This window comes from Eumetopias jubatus, unplaced genomic scaffold (genome assembly GCF_037043125.1).
Source record: "Eumetopias jubatus isolate StellerSeaLion01/CBP00866 unplaced genomic scaffold, mEumJub1_p1.0 scaffold_16, whole genome shotgun sequence".
Lineage (NCBI taxonomy): Eukaryota > Metazoa > Chordata > Mammalia > Carnivora > Otariidae > Eumetopias > Eumetopias jubatus.
In genome coordinates, this window is record NW_028274822.1 from 16,734,534 (window position 1) to 16,761,409 (window position 26,876).

Below are 26,876 nucleotides of genomic sequence, written 5' to 3' on the forward strand. Positions count from 1 at the left end.
CACTTGGAATTGAAATAAGAGAACTACCTGCCCTTTGGACAATGTGCTTAAGTTTTTTTATTGTGAATGGTAACAGGGTGGGGACTAGAATGTAATTGACAAATAGCTTAGATGTAAAGAGCATTAATTGGAAGACTCCTTATGGACAGTTATTCACAGCAAACAAATTCAAAACAGAAGATGCTGCTTGAAAATCATGAATTTAGTTAAGGTTGAAAGATACAAGAATAGTTAAGTGTTTTGCACGAAGGAAATCTTGTTGATGATCCAGTAGAATTGATGCCGGTAGAACATAGTCTCTTAAGGGTTTTGCTTTGTTTCGTTGAGAGAGGCCTGTTGTCCTGGTTAGTTCAGCTGGGGGTTCCTTCCCTCTCGTTGAGAACCTGGAGCAGAGAGTCCACCAACTTAAAAGATATTAAAAAGACAGAAGCAAACATAGTTAGCGATTCTGAGGTCTACTGCTAGAGGCAAATACATTCCCAACAAACCATCAGCATCACTTGGGAGCTTGTTAGAAAACCAAATTCCTAGGTCTACCGCAGACCTAGTGAATTGGAAACTCTGGGGGTGGAGCCCAGCGATCTGGGCTTTCAGAAATCCTCCAGGAGATTCTGAGCATGTCCATGCCGGAGAACCACAGCTGTCCCCGAGAGAGAGAGATAGAGAGAGAGAGAGAGAGAGAGAGAGAGAGAGAGAAACTGACTTCCTCTTTCCGGAGCCACTATATGTTTGCCTCTTTCTGTTCTATTAGCCTACCTTGTATCCTGATATGACTATTCAGGTCTATTTTGACCAAAGTTGGAAATTAAATGTATCATCGCCAGGAATTTGTTACTAAAGTGTCAGCGGGGTAGGAGGACTATTAGCGAATATGGAATCTTAATTCTTACTTTGCTTACTTTGGCAATGCCTCATTGCACAAATCAAAGCCAGTTTATGAAACACATGACGGCACATTACGAAGCCATGACTGCAAGGGGTGGTGCTGTGCAACTTGGGAACAGGAGCTAATTTGGATTTCTGCCAATTCTAAATTTATTGTGGTTTGCTCATTGTGGTTTCTGTTCAAATTCAGACTGAAGAAAGAATGAGTAGTTGTAATGTTAAAATACGTCTTTGTTCCCATACAGCACCCTTTATATGCTGAGATGAGAAAACGCCCTTCAACCAGACTCGAGCTTATTACGCCTTCCAAGATTCTCAGGCCGTTCAGGTTCCCCAGCGGCCAGACCTGCCATTTGTTTCTAATAAAGGAACTACTGATAGTCTCAGGCCAGTTATTACCTGCTCTGTGGCTCAACTATTTTGACCAGGTGCTAACGAGGCCAGGGTCCGGGGTTCAATTCCCACACAGACCAATTAGTTTTGCTTTTCTCCATGTGCCCAGGGCTGCACTATTAAGGGTCACCAGCCTGCCTGAAGATGCTTCCATCCATCTTGCAATATGAGCCACTGGTTATAAAAGGGGCCGGCAGAGGAGGTGGGTGAGGATCCATGAAGCCCCCACATTGGCTCAAAATATTGAATCTGAGCTGTTTGGCTCAAGGGAATGGAGGTGAAGCTACCATGACAAGAGGAGTTGGTAACCTAGGAAGATCAAGGACCAGAGGCAGGAGGGCAGGGCTATATTTGAGGTGGGGGTGACCTCACTCTGCTCCTTCATAGCAACTGTCAAGGTAATCAGGGAATTTTTAGTTATTCTCAAGTACATGTTGCTGCTTTTCCTATACTTGGAACTTCCTTTGGAGCGTTTCACATATTAAGAAATAAAACCTTTCTATTCTCTGTGCTGATTTGATGGGACAGTGGGAGCCATCCCTTAAAAGTGAGGGCAAACTCATACATTTACTTCCTTTCCATAACAGCCTCTCCAGTGCACTCCCTGGGCCCCTTTCTTCCTGTCCACCAAATAAGTAAAAAACAAAGGCTGTAAAGAACCATGGTCTAGGTCCAAATTACAAAAGGAACCCGAAGGCCCACTTCAACCTTCATTGAAACTCAAGACAATCCACAGCCACATCTAGAATTACGGATTAGGCCACGGGGCTGACTTGATAGAGACCATTGGGTAAAAGTTCCATTAATTTTTTGTGATAAGGGTACAGTTAAAAGATGAAGGTTAACCTTGAAAATGATTGGCCATAATTGTTAATAATGTTCCAGAGCTCGTTTGCCACGATATAGTAGTCTAGATTCAGTGCACATTTATACAAGTCTTTTCTGAATTAAGTAAATATCTCTGCCACCAAAACATAGGAAGATGCTCAGAGTTTCTGACTACAGCTCTGGAAGATTTGGCAACAGAACTTCATGTTTTATTACTAAAATGGGAGAGGAGAGCATATGTGGATAGTTTTTAATGTTAAGAAAAGTCCTTCAGCCTTTGAAAATTCCTTCTGCTACTTCTGGCAATGCTCGGCTAAGTTATTAAACTTCTTTCTAACGCTGAGCAATATATGGATTTCTAATAGAACCATTCTCTTGGTACTCCCTCTTGTGAGTAAGAATTGTAAGATGTTTTCAATTTGCATATCAACATTCTTTCACTAAGACGGAATTTCCAAAGCAGGAAGAGTGATAAACTCTTTTGGTCTATGCAACAACTACACTAACTGTTGAATTTTTTTCATATCACTGAGAAATATATCCAAAAGAATGGTACCAATGTGTATAATAGTTCATTATTCAACTTAAGGTGGAACAAAATGCAGGGCGCCTGGGTGACTCAGTCAGTTGGGCGTCCAACTCTTGGTTTTGGCTCCAGTCATGATCTCGGGGTCGTCGTGGGATTGAGCCCCACAACAGGCTCTGTGCTCAGCGGGGAGGCTCCTTCCCAGTCTTGCTCTGCCCTTCCCCCCCTTATGCGAACTCTCTCAAATAAATAAAGTCTAAAAAAAAAGGTGGAATGAAATGGGATGGGCCTCCTAAACTTACAAAAAGAAGAAAAACAAAACATACAAAAATAGTAGAAAATTGAGGCCTGATTATAAAAAGATGACTTAGTTTCTCCTGTGTCACATGAATACTGATAAATATTGTCCCCTTGAAACACTCTCTGTGACGGTCCACTCAGTCCACCCCACACTAAACCACTCAGAGATCTTTTTGGAGCTATTTCATGATGGGCTTCGCAGCTTACAGAATATTCTTCTGAATATGACAGGAAAACTTTGATTTTTAAGGAAGGAGCTGAATTTTTATTTTTTTTAACAAGATTTAGGGGCACCTGGGTGGCTCAGTCGGTTAAGCGTCTGCCTTCAGCTCGGGTCATGATCCCAGAATCCTGCTCTCTCGCTCACTCTCTTTCAAATAAATAAATAAAGAGTAAAAGTTATTTATTTATTTATTTATTTGAGAGAGGGAGCGAGAATCTCAAGCATAATCCCCACTGAGCACAGAGCCCGATGGGGAGCTCGATGGGGAGCTCGATCCCAGGACCCTGAGATCATGACCTGAGCCAAAATCAAGAGTCAGCCGCTTAACCAACTGAGCCACCCAGGCGCCGCAGGAGCTGAATTAAAAAAAACAAAAAACAAAAACATTCCAAAGTTATGCAGAGCCAGAGTTGAGAGAATAAAGCAACTCAAAGTGGATATTGGGGTTTCACTCAAAAAGGAAACGAGCTGGGAGTGTAAGTCCATTTCAGTGTTTGTAAAATTGGTTTTGGGGGTTTTGTGCTGGTGATCATCGTTATTCCTCAGACAAAGAAGGTGCTGCTCTTGGACATCTACCCCTAGGAAGTCCATCAAGTCACCTGACAAAGAAAAGACCTCAGCCAGGGGCTGAGAAGTCCATCCCAAATTCCCGGAGCCCTCAGAGCCCTGTAACCCACCCACAAAGAAGGGAGCTGACCCCAATAATACAGGTGGGGGCAAGAGAATCACTCGGAGCTTTGTACAAAGTTGCTACTTATTTCTGTATCGGTGGGTTTAATCCAGATTTTCTTTCTGAATAAAGGCTACTAGAGATTTTCTCCCTAGGTGCTTAATGCAACAAATGAACTTTCCGTTTGTGTTTAGCATCGAGAATCCACAATAGACCAAAGCGCAGTGAAACATAGAGCCTCCCTCCAGAGAAGCCGGCTGAGGCTTGGGAAAGCCAGCCCTGAACCTCTACAAAGGGGCCATCAATCAAAGAGTTAATCACCATGAAGGAGTGAAGGGGGCAGTTCCTCAAGCTCTGCGAGTGAAACACAGTATTATTGTCAGAAACAGTGAGAAGCAAGGCCACTACTGGATCCTGCATCCTTCATATTTAAGATCCATGAGGACCCACCGTTGCCCAGCAGACACTTCACATGTCCACGGAGCCCGCGTGGGCTCCTGCCCTTGCTCTCACCAGTGAAAAGCTATGTGAGAGAGAGGAATACAATGTTCTTGAATCTTCCTCCGAAGACCGCTGTGAGCATGAACAGAGTGGAGGCAAACTGCTTTGCCCAGGACTTGGATTACGGTAATCACTCAACAGAAGTAGCTATCCTTAGTATTACTAGAGTTGTGACTATTATTTTTGCTTTTTATACAAATTTCATGGAAACTTCTTAAAGGTTAATGAGAATCACTTCATTTTCAGTGGCCTTGCTTTCCTCCTATAAATTTTATTCTCTCTTTCATCCCATTTACTGTCTTTTTATCTAAGCAGTGCCAGTTTGGTATAATTCTTTCTCCCTCTCTTCTACAAGACCATATACAGGACAAATCGGTTGATTAGATATGTTCACCAAGTTTCAAAATACTAGTGTGAGACCCAAACTAGGTAATCTCAGAAGAAATATAAAGAAGTGCTCTTTTGCATAAAAGGTAGCAAACCAGAGTGCTATCTCTCTCTTTTTTAAAATATTTTATTTATTTATTTGACAGAGAGAGCGAGCACGAGCAGGGGGAGCAGCAGAGGGAGAAGGACAAGCAGGCTCCCAGCTGAGCAGGAAGCCTGCTCCCAGGACCCTGGGATCATGACCTGAGCCGAAGGCAGACACTTAACCAACTGAGCCATCCAGGTGTCCTCAGAGTCCTCTCTTCTAAAAGCATATGTGAACAATCCCTTCCACTAATTCTTATCAAAAACAAATGTAGAGCATGTTGCCGGAGGCAAGGGAAACAAAAGCATTAAATGAACTATTGGGACTTCATCCAGATAAAAAGCTTCTGCACAGTGAAGGAAACAATCAACACAACTGAAAGTCAGGCTACGAATGGGAGAAGATATTTGCAAATGGCATATCTGATAAAGGGCTAGTATCCAAAATCTCTAAAGAATTTATCAAACTCAACAACCAAAAACAAATAATCCAGTTAAGAAATGGGCAGAAGACATGAATAGATACTTTTCCAAAGAAGACATCCAGATGGCTGACAGACACATGAAAAGATGCTCAACATCACTCATCATCAGGGAAACACAAATCAAAACCACGATGAGATATCACTTCACACCTGTCAGAATGGCTAAAATTAACAACACAAGAAACAACAGGTATTGTAAGGATATGGAGAAAGGGGAACCCTCTTGCCCTGTTGGTGGGAATGCGAACTGGTGCAACCACTCCAGAAAACTGTATGGAGATTCCTCAAAAAGTTAGAAATAGAGCTACCCTACAATCCAGCAATTGCAGTTCTAGGTATTTACTCAAAGGATACAAAAATATAGATTTCAAGGGACACATGCACCACGATGTTTACAGCAACATTATCAACAATGGCCAACTATGGAAAGAGCCCAAATGTCCATCAGCTGATGAATGGATAAAGAAGATGTGGTGTATATATACAGTGGGATATTACTCAGCCATCAAAAAGAATGAAGTTTTGCCATTTCCAACAACGTGGATGGAGCTAGAGTGTATTATGCTAAGTGAAATAAATCAGTCAGAGAAAGACAAATACCATATGATTTCACATATATGTGGAATTTAAGAAACAAAACAGATAAACACATGGGAAGGGAGGAAAAAAGAGAGAAAACAAACCATAAGAGACTCTTAATGATAGAGAACAAACTGAGGGTTGCTGGAGGGAGATGGGTGGGGGAGGGGCTAGACGGGGGATGGGGATTAAGGAGGGCATTTGTTGTGAGTGCTGGTGTTGTATGTAAGTGATGAATTACTGAGTTCTACTCCTGAAAGCAATATGGCACTGTGTGTTAACTAACTAAAATTTAAATAAAAATTAAAACAAATAAACATAGGGATTGACTCAAATAATCTTTGGCCTCCCTTTCAAAATATTCTGGGAGGGCCTGTTGGATTAAAAAAAATCCCATCAATGCACAATCACTAATCAGCATGACTACTGATTATACTCCTAAACTGGAGTTTGGAACCAATACCCCTTCGATTTGTTAAGAGGAAAAATCATCTATTATGTCGAAAGAAAATTACGGGAAGTGTCTACTCATTTCTCAGCATGTATTGGTGTCAGCTTAATTAAGTGGTTCTGAAGGCTTGCACCGTAAACAATTTTATTCTTCTCTGCTCAAACCTAACCTCCTTCCAACTCTCCCCAAACACCTCCACCCCCCACCCCACCCCACCCCCTCGCCCTCTCCCACCTGGTACGTTATACCTTTAGGTTTTGAACCTAGGATTTTAAAGTTGCTGTCATCCTGGTAATCCCAAGCAGATGGGGGAGGTGACTGATGGCTTCTGGTCCCCTTTGCTTCTAGGAGACTTAGCAAATTCCTTGCAGCTTCTTCCCACCGCATGTACTCTTGCAGCTGCTGCATCAGGCTTGCTCCCTCATAAACATATGGGGACTCTCCTGTGCTCTTTTTCCCCATTAAGTGCCCTGTGAAAACAAAACCAAAAACAGACTACCACCAATAAACCCAGGGGAAGGAAAAAACAAGAAATTGCAAAGGACACCAATTAAGTTTGCCCTGCTTCCTCCGAAGTGCAGAATAAACAGCATTTTCGTATCAGACGTTAGTTCATAAATGACTGCCTGTTCAGAATGTGCAACCAGCTGAACACAACCTACAACCACAGCTCAGGACCCCTGGGTTTGGTCCCAGCACCTCCACTAACCAGCTAGGTGACCTCTGCCAAGTGTTGAGCATCCCCAGTCCTCAATTTCCTCAACTCTACACTGAACAGGTCGGACTAGATGAAACCTAAGGAACCTTCCATATCTACAATGTTGCCACCAATTCTACTCCCAGCTGAATGATGGAGGTTAAACGTCTTCCTGAGTTGCTTCTAAATTGCTGCCGAAAAGAAAGAGTCTTGGTGCTTTTCTTCGTGTGATTAAAAAGGACGTTGGTTTCCTCTGGGCTCTAATACACATGTACCAATGGAATTTTTCATTTAAACTTTCTTAGAATTTTTGCTGAGACTGAATCTAGGAATTGTCACCTAGAAATTCATTTGTTGAGTATGTAATGAAAAACAAGGTGAAAACAAGTTCTGAGCAACGATTCTCAGTCACAGAAATGCAGAATTTTCTCCTAGATGTCTGAAACGGTCAGTGAAAGCCTACCCGTGGCTCCAGCGATGTGCACTTGCCATATAAATGAAGAAAAGTTGCTGTGTGGGAGGCCAGGCCACTAAAAATGCAGAAATTCATGTATGCAAGTGGGGATAGCCACGGTGTCAGAAGTGGGTAGGGAGTTCAAGGTCTGCATTCTTAACACCTTAGCCCCTTGCTAAGAATACCCACATTATCTTACTTACTTTCTTCAGTGCTTTTTTTCCCATCTCCCTGCAATTGGATTTTATAGTACTTTTAAAATCCTAATACTAGTAAAACTATGGTGCTTAAAAAAAAAAGATTTATTTATTTGAGACACAGAGAGAGAGCGCGCATAAGCAGGGGGAGCGGCGGGTAGGAGAAGCAGGCTTCCCGCAGAGCAAGGAGCCTGATGCGGGGCTTGAACCCAGGACCCTGGGACAATGGCCTGAGCGGAAGGCAGACGCTTAACCGACTGAGCCACCCAGGCGCCCCAAAGCTATGATGCTTTTGATTTAAAGCTCACAAGGAAAACTCTCTGTGGCTCCAATGTTGTCTGGCATTAGATGTATTTAAGGCAAACTTCATGGGAATAAGGTTCAACAGACCTCAGCCACTTAAAATGGCAAGAGCTCCATCCACCAACAGAGAAGCCCTCCCCCTGACTTTATTGTTGGCGTGTCTTTACGGGACATTTCATTTGATCTATTCCACAATAGGTTCGATGCAAATGCGACTTGCCAAAGGTAACCCACGTATAAGCAAAGATTCTAGGATTAAAATCAGCTCACAGACAAGACTCTACTATATTATACTGCTTGGAAGTGTCTTTGAACTCCCTAAAAATATAAGGCAGGTAGAAATCACTCTGGGGTCCGGAAATAAGGGTAATGTCTACAAAGCGCTTTCTAACGTTATCAAAAGGAATAGGGATCATGTATCAGTGTATCATGATTCATTATGTGACTCAGAAAAATTAATTCTGTGAGTATTGGGGCACCTTAAAGTGAGGTCTTACTGCATTGCAGTGTGAGCACCTGTCATTTATGACATGACACCTCACACAATTTCAAGACCTGACTGAGGACACGGTCCCACCTGAAGGATTGGAATCTTGAAGGATTGGCTCCTCCATTATCTGCTTGGTCGGGTTGGTACCCGGATATCCATGAAATCACCTGGCTTTTAGTCATAACAGTGATTATGGGGCACAGCTTCCCAGGAAGCAATGAAGCATTTGGCTTTATTTGTATGGAGGAAATTGAATCATGATGATGGGAAAGCAGGATTAGAACCTGATGCTCCATTAATGACCTTGGTCACTCTTATCCCCCCTCTCTGCTCTCGTCTAGTTAGGATGCTAGAAATGAAGAAGGTGCTATGGCCAACGAAGCAGAGGGGCAATGGAGCTGTTTTTACAAACAAGAACTCCATTTTTATCATGCCTGAATAATTTGGTGGACTTTTGTAAAACGGGGAGATAAAAGTAATCCACCATTCTGTGATTGATTTAATATAGTTCCTCGTGACAGCGTATAGATCTGCATATTTGGTGGGTGGGTGGTGTTCAGACTCCCACCCCCAGATCCAGAGACTGGTCATTAAGGGAAGGAAGTGCACCGTCTCTAACATCCCAGGGAACCCACTGCCTGGGTCCTATTTCACTTTGGAGAGGGCTATACTACCAACCAAATGATCGTCTCCATGGCGACACGGATGCTCCGCCCACTTCCACTTCTCCCGTCACTTGTTATGTCTCCGTATCATAGTAATAGAGATCTCAGCCTAGACAAAAGGCAGACCCTTGAAAAAAATAAAACCTTGCCCCGAAGTAAAATAAATAAATAAATAAATAAATAAATAAATAAATAAAAGCTTTTGTCCCTTTTAATCACGTAAAAATACCACTACCACAGCAGGCTTGAAACATAAATGAATTTTCTTAACTCAAAATTTGAAGATCACCCCAACTTAGGAAAATCTCCATTAAGACACAGAGTGTTGAGCACTTCTGAGAGCTAGTTTTTCTGGAGTGATCCTTAAACTACATTTCACAGTTTCTGGGGCAACACTCCCACAGAGAGCCATTCTGCCGCTGAACAGTGGTGTCTCAGAATTCAACCTTCCAGGACATTCGTGACGTCAGTGTGAGAGCCACGACCGGGAGCATTTCATGGGAGCAGAGCGGAGAGTTAGCACGACCTGTATTCTCATACCTATATTTTGCACAAACAAAACATTTCCAGAAACATCAAGCCAGATAAGAATTTAAGTTTTCCATCTGTTAACTTGCTTTCCATTGCTGCACCATGCTTCTCTCAGCTGCAAGAAGCAATTCCCTTAACAAACCTGCAAATTTGTGCTGACAGCTTCCTCATGGACAGCAATATGTAGCTTTAGTTTGATATAATTAAAACTAAACTGCACGTCTTCAGTGATTGAGGAGGACAGGCATTTCCTTAGGAGAGTGGAAAGCTAAATTTAAAATCTAACAACATTGTTCCTGCTTATGAGTGCTCAGATTCCCAGAGAGCACATTTCTCCAAAGCAAACTTTTTCTCAATCACATGTTATTTTAGACCCAACTGTGATTTCCTACTTCACCTCCCTCTGTCTCTTGTTCTCTCCATCAACTCTGCAAAGCTGGCCAAGAGAGGAAAAGGGAAAAGAGTGCTTCCAAGAACACATAGGAAAATAAGAAAATTGGGGGGGGGGTGCCACTGGTTAGCGTGCTCTTGGATTAGGAATGCCCGAGTGCCCCCCATGCAGGGTGTTTCAATGCCAGACCTCCTAAGCACCCGGGGGACAGGCGCACTGGGGAACTATAGCAATCAGCGTGGGCTTGCTTCAGAAACAACATGATTCCAGGGGCCCAGATGACTCTCTTGTCCTGCTTTTGGCCTGTACAGGTTGCCTCATAATAAGCCTTTTAGTCCAAAAATATGAATGAGCGAAAAGAGGTTGGAAATCTGGGACTTTCATTCTACCTTTCCAGCCCACTGGCTGGTGGCCGGACGGGACAATGGCCACTAGGTCTAAATTCCCAGAAATCCTTTTAAAGCATGAATTCTAGGTTCGGCTTTGGAATACCTTCTAAATACCCTTCTCTCTTTGAGGGTGGGGTTTTTCATCTTCACCCATCCCAACCTCTCCTCTATGTGTTCCGGGTGTCCCCTCAGAGATCGCAAATACCTTCATCCCTGGGACCTCAGGAACTCGGCAATGAAGACTACCCTGGTGGCAACCCCGAGTTCTGGATTTCTCTGACAGAGGATACGCAACACAGAGGAGCTGAGGACGTGACCGGTCAGCCTCACCTCTTCCCATAAATGCGTCCCGATCCTCACACCATCTGTGACTGGGCTGGTGTTGGGATTAGCATCTTTTTCCAACACATCCTCCCCGACTACGAGTACATGGCTAAGGAAATAGTGGAACGCACACCACCCGCACCAGCACCACCCGCACCACCACCCCTTAAATCTCTGTGGGATCGACCAGCTTCTGGGGAAGAGTTGGGGCCGTGGTAGCCGGCTACCTGGGGAGGCTTCGGAGGAAGCTGGAAGCTTTGCATCGGCCAGACAGAGGCTATGCCGGGCGCGGGGGAGAGCCCCGGAGCGACGCTGGGTGGGCGCGGGGTGGCGGGGCCGCTACCCTCCGGCCAGTTGCCGGAAAGCCGTGGGGTCGCGCCCGGCTGCCCGCCCCCCGGAGGGCGCCCTCCCCACCGCCGCTGGGGTTCCGGGGCCCGGCCGGCGCGCCTCCCAGCCCGGGGCATGGAGGCCAGGACGTGTGGACAGAGGGAAGGGGGAAGGAGCTAGGGGAGGCCGCAGATCTAGAGAGCCGGAGGACAGCGGGGGCTCGGGGACGGAGAGGCCGGGATCGGCGTGGGGAGCGGGCGCCCGGAGCCTGCGAGAGGGCAGGAGGGAGGGCCGGGGAGAGGGAAGGCGGCGGAGAGGAAATCGCCGCAGTGGCGGAAGGACCGAGGGAGCTCAGGAGAGCCACAGACAAGGGGGCGGCATGCCGGGCGCGCTCGCTGAGCAGCCCGGGACCCCCAGGACCGGCTCCCACACCTGTGGCTTTGCGCGGCGCCCGGGGCGCAGCCCGCGTCCGGCTCCCGGCGGTCGGAATCCCGGGGCTCCGGGACGCGCTCGGGGACCCGGCTCCCCACGTCGTTCAAGGACAGAACCGTGCGAGACAAGGCTACCAACAGGCGGATAAAAGGAGGTGTGGGGTAGGTGAGGGGGCAGGTTGGCTTGTCGGGGGAGCCGGCCCGGGCGCCCGCGGGAAGAGGGAGGGGAGCGGGAAAGGACCAGCGGCGCAGCCCGAGGCTGCTCGGGGACCGACGGCTTCCCAGGACGGGCAAGGGGGGTGGGGCGGGGTGTGGCGTGGAGCCCGGTGCGAGCGGAGTGGAAAGGTCGCGGCAGACGGCTGGGGTCCCGCCGAGGACTGGAGCGCGCGGGACACTCACCCACAGCCCAGTGGTTGCCGCGCGGGTACATCTTGTCCAGCACGGTCCCTGAGCCCGCCGACACCGGGGCGGCCGGCCCCCGGGGCGCCTGCCAGAGGACCAGCGCCAGCAGGACGAGAGGGAGCTCGCGGCCGCGCATGGTCCCGGCGGGAAGCCCTTGGAGCGCGCGGTGAGGCCGGCGGGGTGCGCTCTCCCCACGGAGCGGTGGCGCGAGGACCCGGACTCGGAGAGCGCCGCCGCCGCCGCCGCCGCCGCCACGGGGCCCCGACTTTATACGGCAGCCCGGGCGGGGGGGGGGGAGGCGGGGGGCTCTTCTCCCGCGGCCCCGAGCGCTCTGACGTCTCCCTGCAGCGAGATGGGGCGTTGGGATAGCAGTCCCCGAAAATCATCCATCTTCCGGCCGAAGGGGGGGGAGGCTGCGCACACTGCCCCTCTTGACCTGCCCCCGTAATCCTGTCCGCCCGGCCCGCCCACGTTGGATTAATTCTGCCCATCCTCGACGCCTCCGCCCCAACACGATTTCACCCCGGGGTTCTGCTGGGTGAGCTGTCTTCGGATCCTGCAAGGGGGAGCCGAGACCCCGCGGCCGGATTCCAGGGGTGGAACGGCGGCGGGGGGGGGCGGGGGGGCGAGGGGGGCGCACAAAGGAAGGACGCTTCCAGGCGGGGCTTTCCTGGAGGGGGTTGGAACCAGGATAGCGAGGGACTTTGGATTCTCACACCTTTGCCCCCTCCGTGAACCACATTCCCTCCTCGAGGTCCCAGTCCACAGAGCCCAGACCCTTGCCTCCCTCTTGCAGAGCCCCTTCTCACCACCACCACCAGTAATACCCACATCCCACCTCTGAAAGGGCATTTCAGAGATGCCCTTGCCCACTTGTATGAGGAGATGCAGGTCGCAGCAGGAAGGATATGTTATGTGAACAGAGCTAACAATAACTTTATTATACACCTGGCCCCTTTCATAAGCATATTGCTTCCATGAAGAAGCTGCTTTGATGCCGATTTCTCTAGGCTGCCTCTACCAGAAAGCTCAGACTGTCCCTAAACTATTAACTCACACAACTCTCTGGAGTTGCTTAACTTCCCTCTGCTCCTTCTGTTCTCAGATGTGAAGAACGATCAAGGGCCCAACTCCCGAGGTTCCTGATGCCATGGATACAAAGGGGATGAACACCATAGCAAAGCAGCAATAAACCGAAGCTGGAGGATGCTGTTGCCCACGTCTAGGCTGGCAGCACCGGGGGCATGTTTGTGTGCTCCTGCACGGTGATTCCTCACCAGTGCTGGTGACTTGTCTTGCTGGTGGGTCCCTGGTGGATCCCTGGTGTTCCTTGTCAGCTCTGGTGTTGATACTGTAGAAGTTGAAATCCTACATTTTTTTGCGCATATCTGGTGATTCACTGTATTTGTGCCATTCTGAGATTATTACATGGGCACATTGCATGACTGACTGTGCTTGGGCTTGGAAGAGCATTTCCATCCATGTATCTGGCTATAAGGCACCCAAAAAAAGCTAATTTCAAGATCACGTTATTAGTCACAGAAATGCAGTACTACTGTCCTGAAGGCATGACCCAAATGACAATCAGGAGGAAAAGTCCACACTTGGCCTGGACTCCATCTGTCCTGGGTTCCCAGCTTCTGTCTGCATCCATCCCATCAGTAAGCGGACGTTCCACTGTCAGGTGATCATTCATAGATTTACTACCTCCCACTTGGCTATGAACTTCTGTTGGTCTTGTCCCCCCGTGTTCCTGCAGAGAACCTGGATCACAGTAGTGTTTAATATGTGTCTGATACATGAACACCTAACCTGAGAAATGGTCAGGTCTAAATGCCTTCTACAACCTTGGGTCTTTGGAGGAGCATTCAGACTTTATCTTTCCAGATTAAGTTGTCAGAAAATGTTCCTTCCCTTTGTTTAATCAAGATAATTTTAGGATCTTTAAATGCTGCTTTGCCCCTCTGAGACCATGGAAAAACCACTGTAAGTACATTGAAGTGTAGGAACAATTGTGCGGAAAATGCAACTCTTTGCTAATTCAGGCAAACCGCTGTGTCTTGGGGCTCTTGCAGGCCAGGAAATACCTGGGTCCCTCCATCCACTCCTGGTCTTCCTCGGAGCATCCCAGGACACAGGCTGTCTGCACCCAGTCTTGGGCTTGGACATGTGACTTGCTCTGGCACCCCTTGCTCAAGGCTGCATCCACAGTGCCTAGCCCAGTCCTAGGCACAAAGAAGAGACTCCCTGGATGGAACGGATGCATCGTCCTGCAGATATAGGAGCCTGAGTCCAACCCCCGAACCAGGAAAGACAATGGATTGTTACCAGCTAGAGAAAGAAACCATAGCATGTTTGATTCAGCCATTCAATACAAATGAGCCCGAACAGATCCTAGCTGGGTAACCTCTTCTATGTCTTTTATTTTTTATTTACTCTTAAAGATTTTTAAAATTTACTTGTCAGACAGAGAGAGAGCGAGAGAGAGCACAAGCAGGGGGAGGGGCAGGCAGAGGGAGAAGGAGACTCCCCACTGAGCAGGGATTGATCCCAGGACCCCACGATCATGACCTGAGCTGAAGGCAGACACTTAACCAAGTGAGCCACCCAGGCGTCCCTCTTCTATGCCTTTTAAAATCTTCACCACAGCCCTGCCAGGTAGAGATGATTAACCCCACTGACTTTGTTAGGGGAAAGCTAAACTGCTATGAGAAAGAAATCTCACACTGCGACGCCACATTCAAAAGACAGGTCTTTTTCTCTTTCTCATTACCGTCCAGGGCGGATGGTCCCAGTTGGAAAGTAGCTGTGTTCCACATGGATATGCAGGAACCCAGGTTTATTCCATCTGGTGCCTCTACCATTCCCTAGTGTGCCTCTCCTCAAAGGGCTGTTCTACAAGAAGAGAAGGAGCTTGTACCAAAATGTAAATCAATGAACTGCTTCCTCCATCGAGAACATCTTACTATGTCCAGTTAACACTTGTCAGGGGTTAGGAACACACGGGTTAGGAGCAGTGTCCACTCCACGGCAGTGTTCCCTGAAAAGAAGGCATGAGCAGATGGGCACCTGGTGTCTCATACACCACGACCCTTCTCCCCAGATCCTCAGGTACACATTGCCTTGTGCCTGATATTCCATGATTTGTGCTTTTCCTTTTAGCTCAGTGACTCCCAGACATTTCATTGCTACGGACATTTTTAAAATTAATTTCTCCCATAGAACTCAGGTTTTGATGGGCTTTTTATTGCAAAACAGACCATATTGCTTAGATTTCCCATTTCCACTCATCAAAGACCTAAGGAACTGTCCATCAGAATTTCTAATCATGTTGAAATAAGTAGTATTACCACAGAGGATCAATGTAATTCCAGCTTAAATCAGTGGAACATTGACTTTTATAGTTAATCTCTTTTCAGCTTCATCAAGTGTAAATGTATATTTTTTTCAAAGATTTTTATTTATTTATTTGAGAGAGAGAGAGAGCACATGAGAAGGGGGAGGGTCAGAGGAAGAAGCAGACTCCCTGCTCAGCAGGGAGCCCGACGCGGGACTCGATCCCAGGACTCCAGGATCATGACTTGAGCCGAAGGCAGTCGCTCAACCAACTGAGCCACCCAGGCGCCTGTAAATGTACATTTTTTAAGGCAACTTCTTGAAATATAGGAACAGGGCCCATCTCTATCATTGCCCATCATTGTCCAGGCAGGGAGTCTCTGCTTAAGGTTGAGGGGCTATGCTGGCTGTAACTGGTCATTTACACATCGGTGTCTGTGAAGGCTTCGAGGGCGGGTCCTGCTGCAGTGAGGTGCCCCGAGATTTCCAGGCCAAGGACAGAGCAAAAGAAGACTGAGAAGGAAAACGGCTGGGAACAGGGCAGTGGTATGCGGCCTGTGTGTGGGCTCTAATGTGGCCTCTGCCACGCAGGAGCAACTATGTGACCCTAGGCCAGGCCCTTAGCATCCGCATCCTCATCTTTTCATCTACAAATTGAGTTGGTGTCAAGAGGATTAAATAAGGTCATGTTGTATTTATCGACTGGCAGTGGCTTATTTATTTTAATTAATGATGGAGAAATACAATTAGGGCAAGCTAATTTTTTTTTAAAGATTCTATTTATTTATTTGAGAGGGAGAGAGAGTGCACCCAGGCTGTGGTGAGGGGGGGTGAGGGGGAGAAGCGGACTCCCCGCTGAGCAGGGAGCCCAATGTGGGGCTGGATCCTAGGACCCCAGGATCATGACCTGAGCCGAAGGCAGACACCCAACCGACTGAGCCACCCGGGCGCCCCAGGGCAAGCTAATTCTTATCTTACATCGTGAGCTTCAAGATAGCATAATTTCCTGGTTCCGTGCCCACCCAATGCCCCAGGCTATTTAGCTCCCCTTGAGGAGCTAACTTAGTGAGCAGCTATTATGTACCAGGCATCGTGCCTTGTCGTCTGTACATTCACTCTTGTGATGTTCCCAGCTGTCCGAGGACATGGATGTTATTTATCCCATTTTATAAATGTGGACACTGAGGCCCAGAAGAAATAAATGACTTGTCCAATACTCTTGGGCAGAGCCAAGAGTCCACCTCAGATCCATCTGATTCCCAAGCTCAAAGTGTGGTAAGTCTGGTAAAACTGGACTTCTGTGTAGCTCCAGGATTTTTCTGGGGTTTGATAAATTTCATCTCCCAGAAGGCATAAAAAGTATACTAAAAATAATTTTAGAATGGGTATTGGGGATAATTTTTAGAGGCCTTTGGGCGAAATCTCACTGCAGACCTCCCTGCTTGCTTGTTTGCAGCTGTTGCCCACTCCCCATCCCACCGTGCCTCTAGGTGTTGGCACATCGCCTTCCTACTCGCTCGTGGAAGTGGGCAGACGTGGTGGGAATGTATCAATTTGCTTTCCGGAGAGGCTCATAGTTTTGGCTACAGCAGGAAGGGCCAGAGTCCCAAAATATAGCCCACAATGTCTGAAACTGAAAATGTATTTCCGAGATCTGTCTACTTGAACATCTTACTGTGGGATCCTCCTCAAAATCCGAATATTCCTGGCACTTCACTGATTACTTCCATGGTCTTCTGAGTGACTGGAGAGATTCCAGACCTATAGTTTATTTACTCCAGGGCTTCTCAGCCTCAGCACTGTTCAAATTTGGGGTCAGATAACTCTTTGTTGTGGGGGCTGCCCTGGGCATTGTAAGATATATTTAGCAGGAGCCCTGGCCTCTACCTGTTAGATGTTAGTAGCACCCCCTCAGTGTGACAACCAAAATGTCTGCAGACACTGCAAATACCCTCTTGGTCGGGGCTAATCACCCCACCTGAGAAGCTCTGGTCCATCCTAACTGCTCCTCCTCCTTAACTACTTTCCCACCCGGTGCTCCTTGTGCTCCAACTTGAACACCCCAGTGTGGGGGAACTCATCTGTTCTCCTCTTTAGAGAATGCTGACATTGGAAAACTCTTCCTCGTAGTGAGCATTTCTAGCATCCCCCATCAGGTGGTCTTATTCTGCCCTGTCCAGTCCCTCAAGTGCTTACAAACCCTATATCTTTCCTAAGACACTAATTCTTCTCTACATTAGATTTTCCCTGTGCCATCAGCACTTCCTCAAATGTAATGATTGCTCCTCCTCTCCCAATCCTGACTGATCTGGACACCCTCCAGTGTGACTATGTCCCCTCTAAGCTTAAGAAAGTGAGAGACAGAGGTGGTGCTGAGGGTGTCCACAAAGGAATCCCTTGCTTGGATCCTCCCCAGAGGGAGCTGAGCATGGGTCAAGGGATGTGGTGGGCAAGAGGCACTATTTTCTAGAACTTTCCACAGATACATGCTTGTCTCACTTGGCCTCCTAAGGAATGAAAGCCACTGTATGAGCTGCTGCCTGTTTCGGGTCAACCCTGGCTGGAAGGCTAGGAGGCTTCAGGTATTGTCCCCACCCCTCAGACTGCAGAGAGTTGAGCCCTGAGCTGTAGGAGGGCCAGAGGAGAGTGGGTGATGGTGCAGCGTGGGAAAGTTCTCGTTCTGAGCAACTCTGGCTCTTTCTTCTAAGGACCTATCCACAGAGGCTGTGCTCCGCATCCTGCCTCTCTCCTGGGATATTTGTAAGGACAACAATAAAAAAGGCCACGAATGTGAAAGCACTTTCTAGAAGTGCTTTCACATTCGTGAGAAGCCGACCGCACCAATGTGAAGCATGGTTATCTCCAAATCATCAACCCCCTCCACCAGTGGGCTTCTCCGGGCCATGGCCTCTCAACTCTAGCCAGGCAAATTTGCAATGAGTTTAGTAGTGCATTCCTAAGGAAAATATTATTCAGGAAAGTCTCTGAAATGCTATTAGTTTAATCTGCTTTGGTTTATCAAATCAAGGTACACCTATTCATCTCTCTTATGCTCCTTCTGGTTGGCGCCTAGCACTGTGGCACCCAGGTATTCAGACCAATATATCACATTATGATGGGAACAAGGGTGCCTGATGGGTCAAGTGCACACATGGAGCCTCCCAGCACAGCCTCTTGGGAGTGCTGGGGACGGGGTGGATCCCGCAGTAGAGTAGTGTCCTGCGGCATGCGTGGCATTTCTTGAAACCTCCTGGCCACAGTGATGAGGAGAATAACGTCAGCTCGAATGAATTAGGTGGAAGCTGCTTAAAATGATCGATCGTAGCACCTGATATAATAATGTGACGATCCTTTCCACCAAAATCGGAATTCTAATTCAAGTTCAAACTAGTGTTCATCCTCTTAAGGTTCAAAGTGGGGTCACTTTGGCTGTCATCTAAGACAAAGGAGGGGACACTTCCATAGGTATCCAGAGGCAGTGAAAAGAGTAGTGCTCCATAAGTCAGGAGGTTTAACTATGTGACCCTCTCATAGTCATAGTATTTATGATAAAGCGAGAATTGCTTTGTATCGATATCTCATCTCACCCTTATTAGCAAGTACATGATTTTATTTTTCCCTTTCTTGGAGCTATGGGGCAGGCCCCCCCTGTTAATCACAGCTCTTCATTGCCGGCCCTGGTGCAGCAACTTGTATACTAAGGGCCTAGAGCTTTACCCAATCTCATTTCTACCTGTCTGCATCAGTCATGGTTCTCCAAAGAGACGAACCACCGGGATGTGTGTATGTATGAATACATACAGATTGATCGATCGATCAATCTATCTATCCATCTACCTATCGAGAGATTTTTAAGAATTAACTCAAGCAATAGCGGAGGCTTCCAAGTCCAAAATCTGATGGGCTAGGCCAGCAGGCTGGAGACAGGGCTGAGTTGCAGAATCCAAATGCAGACTGCAGACAGAATTCCTTCTTGCTTGGGGATAAGTCAGTTTTTTTCTATAAGGCCTTCAACTGGTTGGGTAAGACCCATCCATATTATGGAGGGCAATCTGTTTTCCCCCAAGTCTACTGATTTAAATCTTAATCTTATCTAAAAAGTACTTTCACAGAAACATCTAGAATAATGTTTTACCAAATATCTAGGTATTGAGGCCCAGCCAAGTTGACACATAAAATTAACCATCACACTATCTCTCTCTGTTGTCAAATTTGGGCAACTGTCATGAATGCCACAGTAATCTCGAAGGCACTCTGCATTTCTTGTAGGCATCAGGTAAATACCGCTTTTCTTGGAGTCCAACCAAAGTTGGAAATTTCCAAAGGAACTTGGCTAGAAACAAAGGAAACAAAAAGAAAAAGAAACCATGAAAATGGAGACATGGATAGGATTTTTCAAAATACAAACCAACTTTATTGACTTATCATTGACATATTACAAGGCACCTGTTTTGAGGATACACTGTTGTGTACAACCACCCTAATCACTAACTTTCCCATCACCCCCAAGCGTACCCCCCGCCAGCTTCAGTAAATCACTGATACGCTTTCTGTTACTACAGATCATTTGTCTTTTCTGGAATTTCATACAAATGACATTCGACAGTCTGTAGTCTTTTGTGTTGGGGTGTCTTTCATTTACAGTAATGCTTTGGAGAGTCAAACACACTGTTGCATGTATCAGAATGTTTGTTCCTTTCTTTTGATAAATAGTCTTCTATCTTATGACTGTGTTTCAATTTGTTTCCGTATTCACCAGTTGACAGACATTTGGTCTGTTTCTAATTGGGGGATGAGGGCGTTGTTTTGTTTTGCTTTGTGCTTTGTTTTTGGCTATAATAAATGAGGCTGCCATGAACATTTATATCTTTGTGTAACATATGTCTTCATTTCTCTGGGGTAAGTACCTGGGAGTGGAGTTGCTTGATCATATGGTAACTATGTGTTTAACACTCTAAAAAACTGCCCAGAATCATCTCCTGATACAAAAGCCAATCCTTCCTGTTTGAGTGATCCATCAAGTTATAACTCCATGTTTGGAATGCCTCTGATTCTATTTACTGCCCAGAAATAAATGCCTGCCTGAGCTTCACCCCAGTGAACATTTAAACTCCCCCATCAATGTTTGCCCCTGCAAAGGTATGGCTTTCCAGAATCCTTTTCTACAAATTTGTGATTTAAGTTCCTTTGAAGACACCCTATTGAAAATGAACTACTGTGAACTGTTGTGAACAGGCCCATCTTAGCTCCCTGGTGACTCACACTTTAGCTAGAGTATGTCGGCTACTCAGACCAAGGCACTGTAGGAACCCAGCTGCTTGGTTGAAGGGAAGAGAGAAGGATGTTGTAGATACACTAAGTCACTTCCAACGGCCATTTCTCCTTTCTTTCTTGCTACCTCCAGGGCTCGGCCTCCCATGGCTGCTTTAACTCAATCATATTGTCCTGTTTCCTATACCCCTAGTCTCCTCGGGGCAGGACTTCCTGCCTTGAACATAGACATTCCACCCAGCTCTAGCAGCCATCTTGCAGCCATGACAGAAACGCTCAGAAATACACAGAGACATCAGCCCTGACATTGCCAATATGAGAAGTCATCCCTCTAGCATCTGTCCACCTCTGTTTTCTTGTTACATGTGACAAATAAACCCCTATTTGTTTAAGCTACTATGAATCAGGTTTTTCCTACAGACCAATAAATCGGTCAGCAATACAGGCAGATTCTGAAAAAGGAGGTAGGAGCGCGTGGAAGGCAAATGTTGTGTTTCTTTGACTAGCGCCAACAAATAGACTTTGCCTACAAATAGAATCAAAATCTTTTCTCGAGTTTGCTGGGAATCTTCTAGGTTTTCTCACTGATTTCTTCTGGCTGCAGTTTTTTCCCCAAGGAATACGGGTTGCAAATCCCTCCCCCACCACTTACTGTGTGACCTTGGCCAAAACATTTAAACTGCATCTCAGTTTCCTCACTCGTAACGATTGTTGTGAGGATTAAAAAAAAAAAAAAAACCCTAAACAAATGACTTAAGTATTTTATTTTTCTTTACTGAAGTAGAATTAACATGCAGTGCTGTAGGTGTACAATATAATGAGTCAACAATTCCATACATTTCTCAGTGCTCATCACAATAAGTGTCCTCTATAAACATTTTAAAGCGCTTTTTATATTATTCCTTGTTATCAGGAAAAGAGAAATCTTTTCCACTATGCCAATCTTTAGCTTCCTGGTATATATTCTGTTGAGTGCTCTTTTCTTCAGTATAAGCGTGTTAAAGCATGTGTTCAAGTAACAATAGATGTTCACCAGCTTTTGTCATAGCTTTTTTTTTTGAAGCTAAATAAGTTCTTCTAACAGAGTCTGGGCTAACTGTAGGAGCTCAATAGGTGTTGTTGGTGGTGCTGGTGATGATGATGGAGACAGGATGATGGCTTGAAAGCACCGAATCACCATGTAGCCAGATGAGGGTCTGCCCTCCACCAGAGTTCCGTTTGCCTTTAGCAAAACTCTGTACCCCTGAACTAGGATTGCAGGGACAGCGGGTCTGCCACTTCCCACTTCCCCTGCTGCAAAATAAATCTCCTTAAAACACAATATGCTAAGTTATTAAGCCAACCTTCCAAGGTATGTTGGAGGAAGGTCAAGTTTTCTTCAGCTTCTCCAGCAACCCCTTACTTCTCCCCGGTTCCTGTTGTTTACTCAGACCGTCAAATGTAATCAAACCCAACAGTGAAATGCTTTCCCTTTTCTCATTCAATGCCACCTTATTTAGCTCTGACCAGGGTTCTCAAATGTCCAGTCCTTTGGTAATTTTGACTTTAATTTATCTTCTGCATTTGCCATTTGTCATGCATTTTGCATTATCTGCAAATTTAATCTAACTCTAAAGTCAGATTTACTTTCCCCTCCGGGTTGTTAATGAGCACTGTATATTGGATAATACAGTTTCCTGTACTGAGGCCTATGGGATCCTTGATCCTTATTCATGTTTAGATCTAATTTAAGATGCCACTAATTATTACTGGTACTGACCATTTGTCAGCAAAACTCAAAACTATGTTCCGTCAAATCTTCCAGGCCCTCCTCCTTTAATTGCTCTATGAATTGCCTGGGTCAGAGGTTTCACATCAAATAAATATTTAAATGATTTCCACTGAATTCTCCTGCGAGGTTTCAAGTCCATAATTATGTTCAAAAATGGCTGTGACAGTATTAGAGAGAAGAATTTGAGGCTTTTGAATCTGCCTGGCTTGTTGCTCATTAGATTCTCTTTCACCATGTGCGGACAGATCAATTTTCTTATTAAATTTCTTAAATTCTTACCTGGAATGGTGGGCAGAGCATGAGAACATTCATTTCCTGAGTCATCGTGTTGATGAACATTCCTCTGCTTCTGGAGTTTGGAACCATACCAGATCCCAAGATTCCTGTTCTCTTCACAGCATGTGCAATGGCTTTGAGGCTCCCCCAAAAGCCTGAAGTGTCCCCCGCTTCCTAAACAGAAGCACTAGAGTTTAATTACCCCTTCTTACCTTGTTAAGTAGCCAGTCATTACATTACCTTCTAATCCAGTGGTTCCTGACCTGGGCCAATTTTGCCCCCCACCCGCATCCCCACCTTCCCTGGCCCCTGCCCCAGGATATTTGGCAACGCCTAGAGACTTTTGTGGCTGTCACAACTCAGAGGTGGGCTGGGGGGCAGTGCTACCCGCATCAAGTGGGTGGAGAAATTTTAAACACTGGGTTGTGCTTAAGGAAAACTACTACAGGACATGTTGGGGGCGGGGGTCAGTGTGATTAGGCCATCTGTGTTTGCTATTCAGTGCTTATCCAGAGGAGAAACAGGCTTCTCATAATCTTTAGGACAGGAGATAGTTTGCGAATTGGAACAAGGCACCCACCAAAGTGGGGCTCCTACTTTTCCACCAGACTGGGAGCCAGGGAGCCATCACCCTAGGTGTCTGCATTCCATAGAGGTGGCTCCCAGATCCTTGAGGAAACATTTCTGGGTGGTAGAAGATTTCTGTCTCAAAGGGGCAGAGAAAGGATTTATAATTGCAATTTTTCTAAAGTAACTGCTTTAGAGAAAAGAGATATCTGGGACCCATAGTTGGGGTGTTAGATGGAACAACAGTAAATTCTTCTGACAGTGTTGAGCTTTCTTGGATAGGCATTTTCAGAAGGCGAGGGTCATCCTAGGAACACGGTTTTGGGCTGATAGAAACCATGCTAGAGTTTGGTCAAGCCTCGTAGTGTGGGGGGCTGGACAGAGTCATTTGGGCTGAGAATTCTGTGCTTTTCAATGGGCCTGGCTTTCCTGTGATAAACATCCTGGTGCACAATCTTCATACGCATGTATGAATATTTCTGCACGGTAGCGTCCTGAGAATGGAATTACCCTATCTGAATATGTGCACATTTGGAATTTTCTGGTTACTTCTAAATTCCCAGAGGACACCTGTAAATAGTGCTATATGCCTGGGACCTTCACTTGTGTCATTTCTGCCTGAAATATTTGGCCTGTCACCATTTAGGAACTTCTCGGGTAAAACAGCTGACTGCCAGGAAATCAGTGTGCTGGCTCCAGGGTGCTGGGGGAGGCTCTCTGGAAGCCCACTTGCACAGAGTTTGAATTAAAATTAACTGTTAATCCTGATGAATGGAGTGGGGGTTATAAACCTGGCTTCAGCTTGGCTGGAGGGGCTCCCGGTTACCTTCTGTAATTTTTGAATCGAGGCGTAAATTTAATCACAGCTCAGACTCTAAGTCTCCTTGGGGCTGACTTTTTATTTCTCGTTGGAGGCTTTAAATCTCCTAAAAAAACAGGTTGAATTAACAGTAGAGTTGGTCATGGGGAAATTCTTTAATTGGAGCCAAGAAAAATCATGACCTTTTAACTTTCCTATAGTCTAAAGAAGCCAGATAAACCAATTTTAATTGACTTAGGAGTATGAATACCAAAGCATATCCCCCCCCAGCCCAACCGCAAGTTAGAAGGAAGGTGCTTTACTGTTGTTTCCAGCCTCGGGCAAAATGATCCAGGAATGACCCTGGTGATAGGAAGACATTAATGGGTTTCAGGCTGGCAATTTCATTGCTCTGCCATTCAAGAAGTTCGAATGGAAATGACAAAAACCAAAAATAAAAACTGCCACTTATTTGTCATTATTCAACTTAGAGCATCGAGGCTACAATTACTTTTAAAGGCCAGGGCTAATATGAACTGAATATTCACTAATGGATGCAGTTGTCTACACATGCTTGATGCAAGGGAGGGAAATAGCTAGAAAACAGAGTCAGACAACACACCAGCTCAAAGTCTTTTCTTCCCCCCCCCCCCCATGGGTACACTTACTGTCTGATTTCCTGGAAGTTTGTAATCTTTATGGGGAGTTGATTAAATCATATTTTTTATTAGCAATAGGATTTGTTATTAAAGAGCCCTCAACAAACCTCCCACTCCACTTGGCCTTTCTCCAACGTAACCTTCCCTGGCTCCAGGGCCAACTTTCCCCGACAAGACCCCTGCCACAGCCTGCCTGCTCCCCAAGCACGTCCTGCTCGTCTCGTCTGTCCTTGCGGTTTCCGAGGTGGTATTGCAGGCCTGGGGAACCGTGTCTTGATCATCCTGCCCTTCGGGTCTCTCAATTCCTTTCCTCACCTTTCAGGAGATCAATGTGTCTCCCTCAGCCCCAGAGCCTGACTCTGGTTGAGCTGCACCTTGTCAGAACCTTACCCAGGTTCAGCTGGGACCCACTGTCCCTAGTACCGCCTGGGGAGAAAGTCTCCCCACTTTGTCAGTTTTGCTGTCCTGCCCAGCAGGGATGCCCTTTCCATTTGCTCTGGTTACACTGACCCTACTCTTCAAGGCTCGGTGGGAAATGCCACTCCGTCTGGTGGTTGCTGGCTGTCCCAGCCCCCTGGGGGGGGGGGGTGCTGCTTTCAATACACAGCGAGTGCACCACCCCTTCCCAGTTCAGCCTGCCAGGTACTTGATCTCCCCACTCAGACTGTATGGCTTGAGGGCAGAGACCAAGTCTCAACCTATTTAATTAGCACTTGCCCTGGGAATGAGTTTCCTCTACCCAAGCAAAATATCCACAGAAATGATCGGACGCCAAGCCACCTGCTTCAGGAACTGACAACAGGATAGTAATTCCTCACTAAGTGTGCTCAAGGGAACCCGAAGTGCCTCTGGGCAGGGTGGGGGACCTGCGCCTCCCCCTGCCTTCAGTTGCCTGGCTTGGTGGTCTTTGCTAATTTCCCCATTCTTCCTCTTTAAGTCCCTCAGCAACCTCTGAGTTCTCTTTGCTTGTCCCCTTATATAAAGAGAGACCCTATCACTTATGCGCTGATCAGTGAACCTTTTCCACTCGACTGCATGGGTAGGCTCATAACAGTTGCTATTTGTTGGTGGTTGACAAATATGACTGCACAAAAAATGCATTGGCTCCTTTAATCCCTACAAGAATACTGTAAGGAAAGTGTCAGTTGTAGACCCCAGTTTGCAGACGAAGAAGATGAGGCCCAGAGAGTGATAGAAATCGCCTAAGAAGCAAATGGCAGAGCTGGGAGGAATCCCAGGCCTCGGTGGAATCCACAGCCTGTCCTTCTAAACTCCACGTGGGGTTGTCTCTGTCAGTAGCACCTGCTGCATTTTAGGCCTTACCCCCAAATTCTAGTACAAAAAGTATTTATCTTTGCTACAGACATTTTAGGCATTGACCAAAAGAGACATTACCTTCCATGGGGAAGAAAAGGGGGCCATAGAGAGGTTTGTTTCTGAAACTGTTACTGGCTGAGCTTTGGGGGCTGCTTCAAAATCCCATGCATTGCCCGGCCCTCTTACCGACAGATAGGCCCCTGACCCACTAGGAAGCCTGTCTGTGACTAGGAACCCCTTGTCCTGGGATTATGGGGAGAACCTGTGGCCTTTTCCATGATCTCTTTCAGCACCCAGGGGGTCCTCCATGCCCCCCACTCTCCCTCCTCATGGCCACACCCCTCCATCCCAGCTCCCCAAGAAGCTGGTTCAGAAATCAGGCACCTCCCTCATCTTGACCCCAAGCCTCCCCCCATTGCACCTCAGATTCCTGGCAGCCAAATGTACACTTGCACGTGCATGGGCGTGTGATTCCACATTTACAGATCGTTCCTGTTGTTCCCACGACTCAAACACAAACTCACTGCCCGCCCCACCCCCCCTCTGCCTCCTATCTTACTTCTACCTTCTCCCAGGACGTTTCTCAAAGGGCAGGCCGCCCTGGCAGCATCACCCGCTCGTCAGTCCAAGAGCCCCGGCATTTCTCTGGGGCCCCCACAGCCACATGCAGAGAGTTCCGGGATCGAGGGGAGCTCAGTAAATACCTCCTAGCAGTGGGATGGACCACAGCTCGGGGGAGGTAGGGGAGAAGCAGGTCTCTGTGCACGACTATAAAACCTGCACACACACAGCCCTGAAGTCCGAAGAAGAAAAAGCCGCAGGGAACACATCCATTTATGTCCCCTAGTCAGTGACGCACAATAGATTGTCAGCCTGTCCCTGGACACAGCCCAGGCCAGGCAGGGGATGCGGTGGTGGTGGGGGTGGGGGGTCTCTCTCAGCTCCTTCAGTGGCTGAGTCTGGAAGA

General features: G+C 46.8%; 1 protein-coding gene across 2 annotated transcripts; it reads right to left on the reverse strand.

Moving 5' to 3' along the window:
* Positions 1-211: 211 nt before the first annotated feature.
* GRP (gastrin releasing peptide) lies at positions 212-12,049 on the reverse strand. 2 transcript variants are annotated; one of them, XM_028102854.1, is made up of 3 exons: positions 11,911-12,049; positions 6,583-6,782; positions 212-407 (listed from the first exon to the last, which is right to left on the reverse strand). In XM_028102854.1, the coding sequence occupies exons 1-3, from the start codon at positions 12,047-12,049 to the stop codon at positions 351-353; spliced, it is 396 nt and encodes a 131-aa protein (XP_027958655.1). In that variant the 3' UTR covers positions 212-350. The 2 variants fall into 2 exon arrangements, with proteins under 2 accessions (XP_027958655.1, XP_027958654.1); XM_028102853.1 differs by having other exon boundaries at positions 212-404; positions 6,561-6,782.
* Positions 12,050-26,876: the final 14,827 nt, after the last annotated feature.

Bases quoted from the DNA above. Each gene is read 5' to 3' on its own strand.
- GRP (XM_028102853.1), bottom strand. From the start codon at position 12,049: ATGCGCGGCCGCGAGCTCCCTCTCGTCCTGCTGGCGCTGGTCCTCTGG. The intron at 6,783-11,910 runs GTGAGTGTCCCG...TTGTTTTCACAG, and splicing joins CGGCAACCACTGGGCTGTGG to GGCACTTAATGGGGAAAAAG. The intron at 405-6,560 runs GTATAACGTACC...ATATCTTTTAAG, and splicing joins CCTAGGTTCAAAACCTAAAG to TTGGTGGACTCTCTGCTCCA.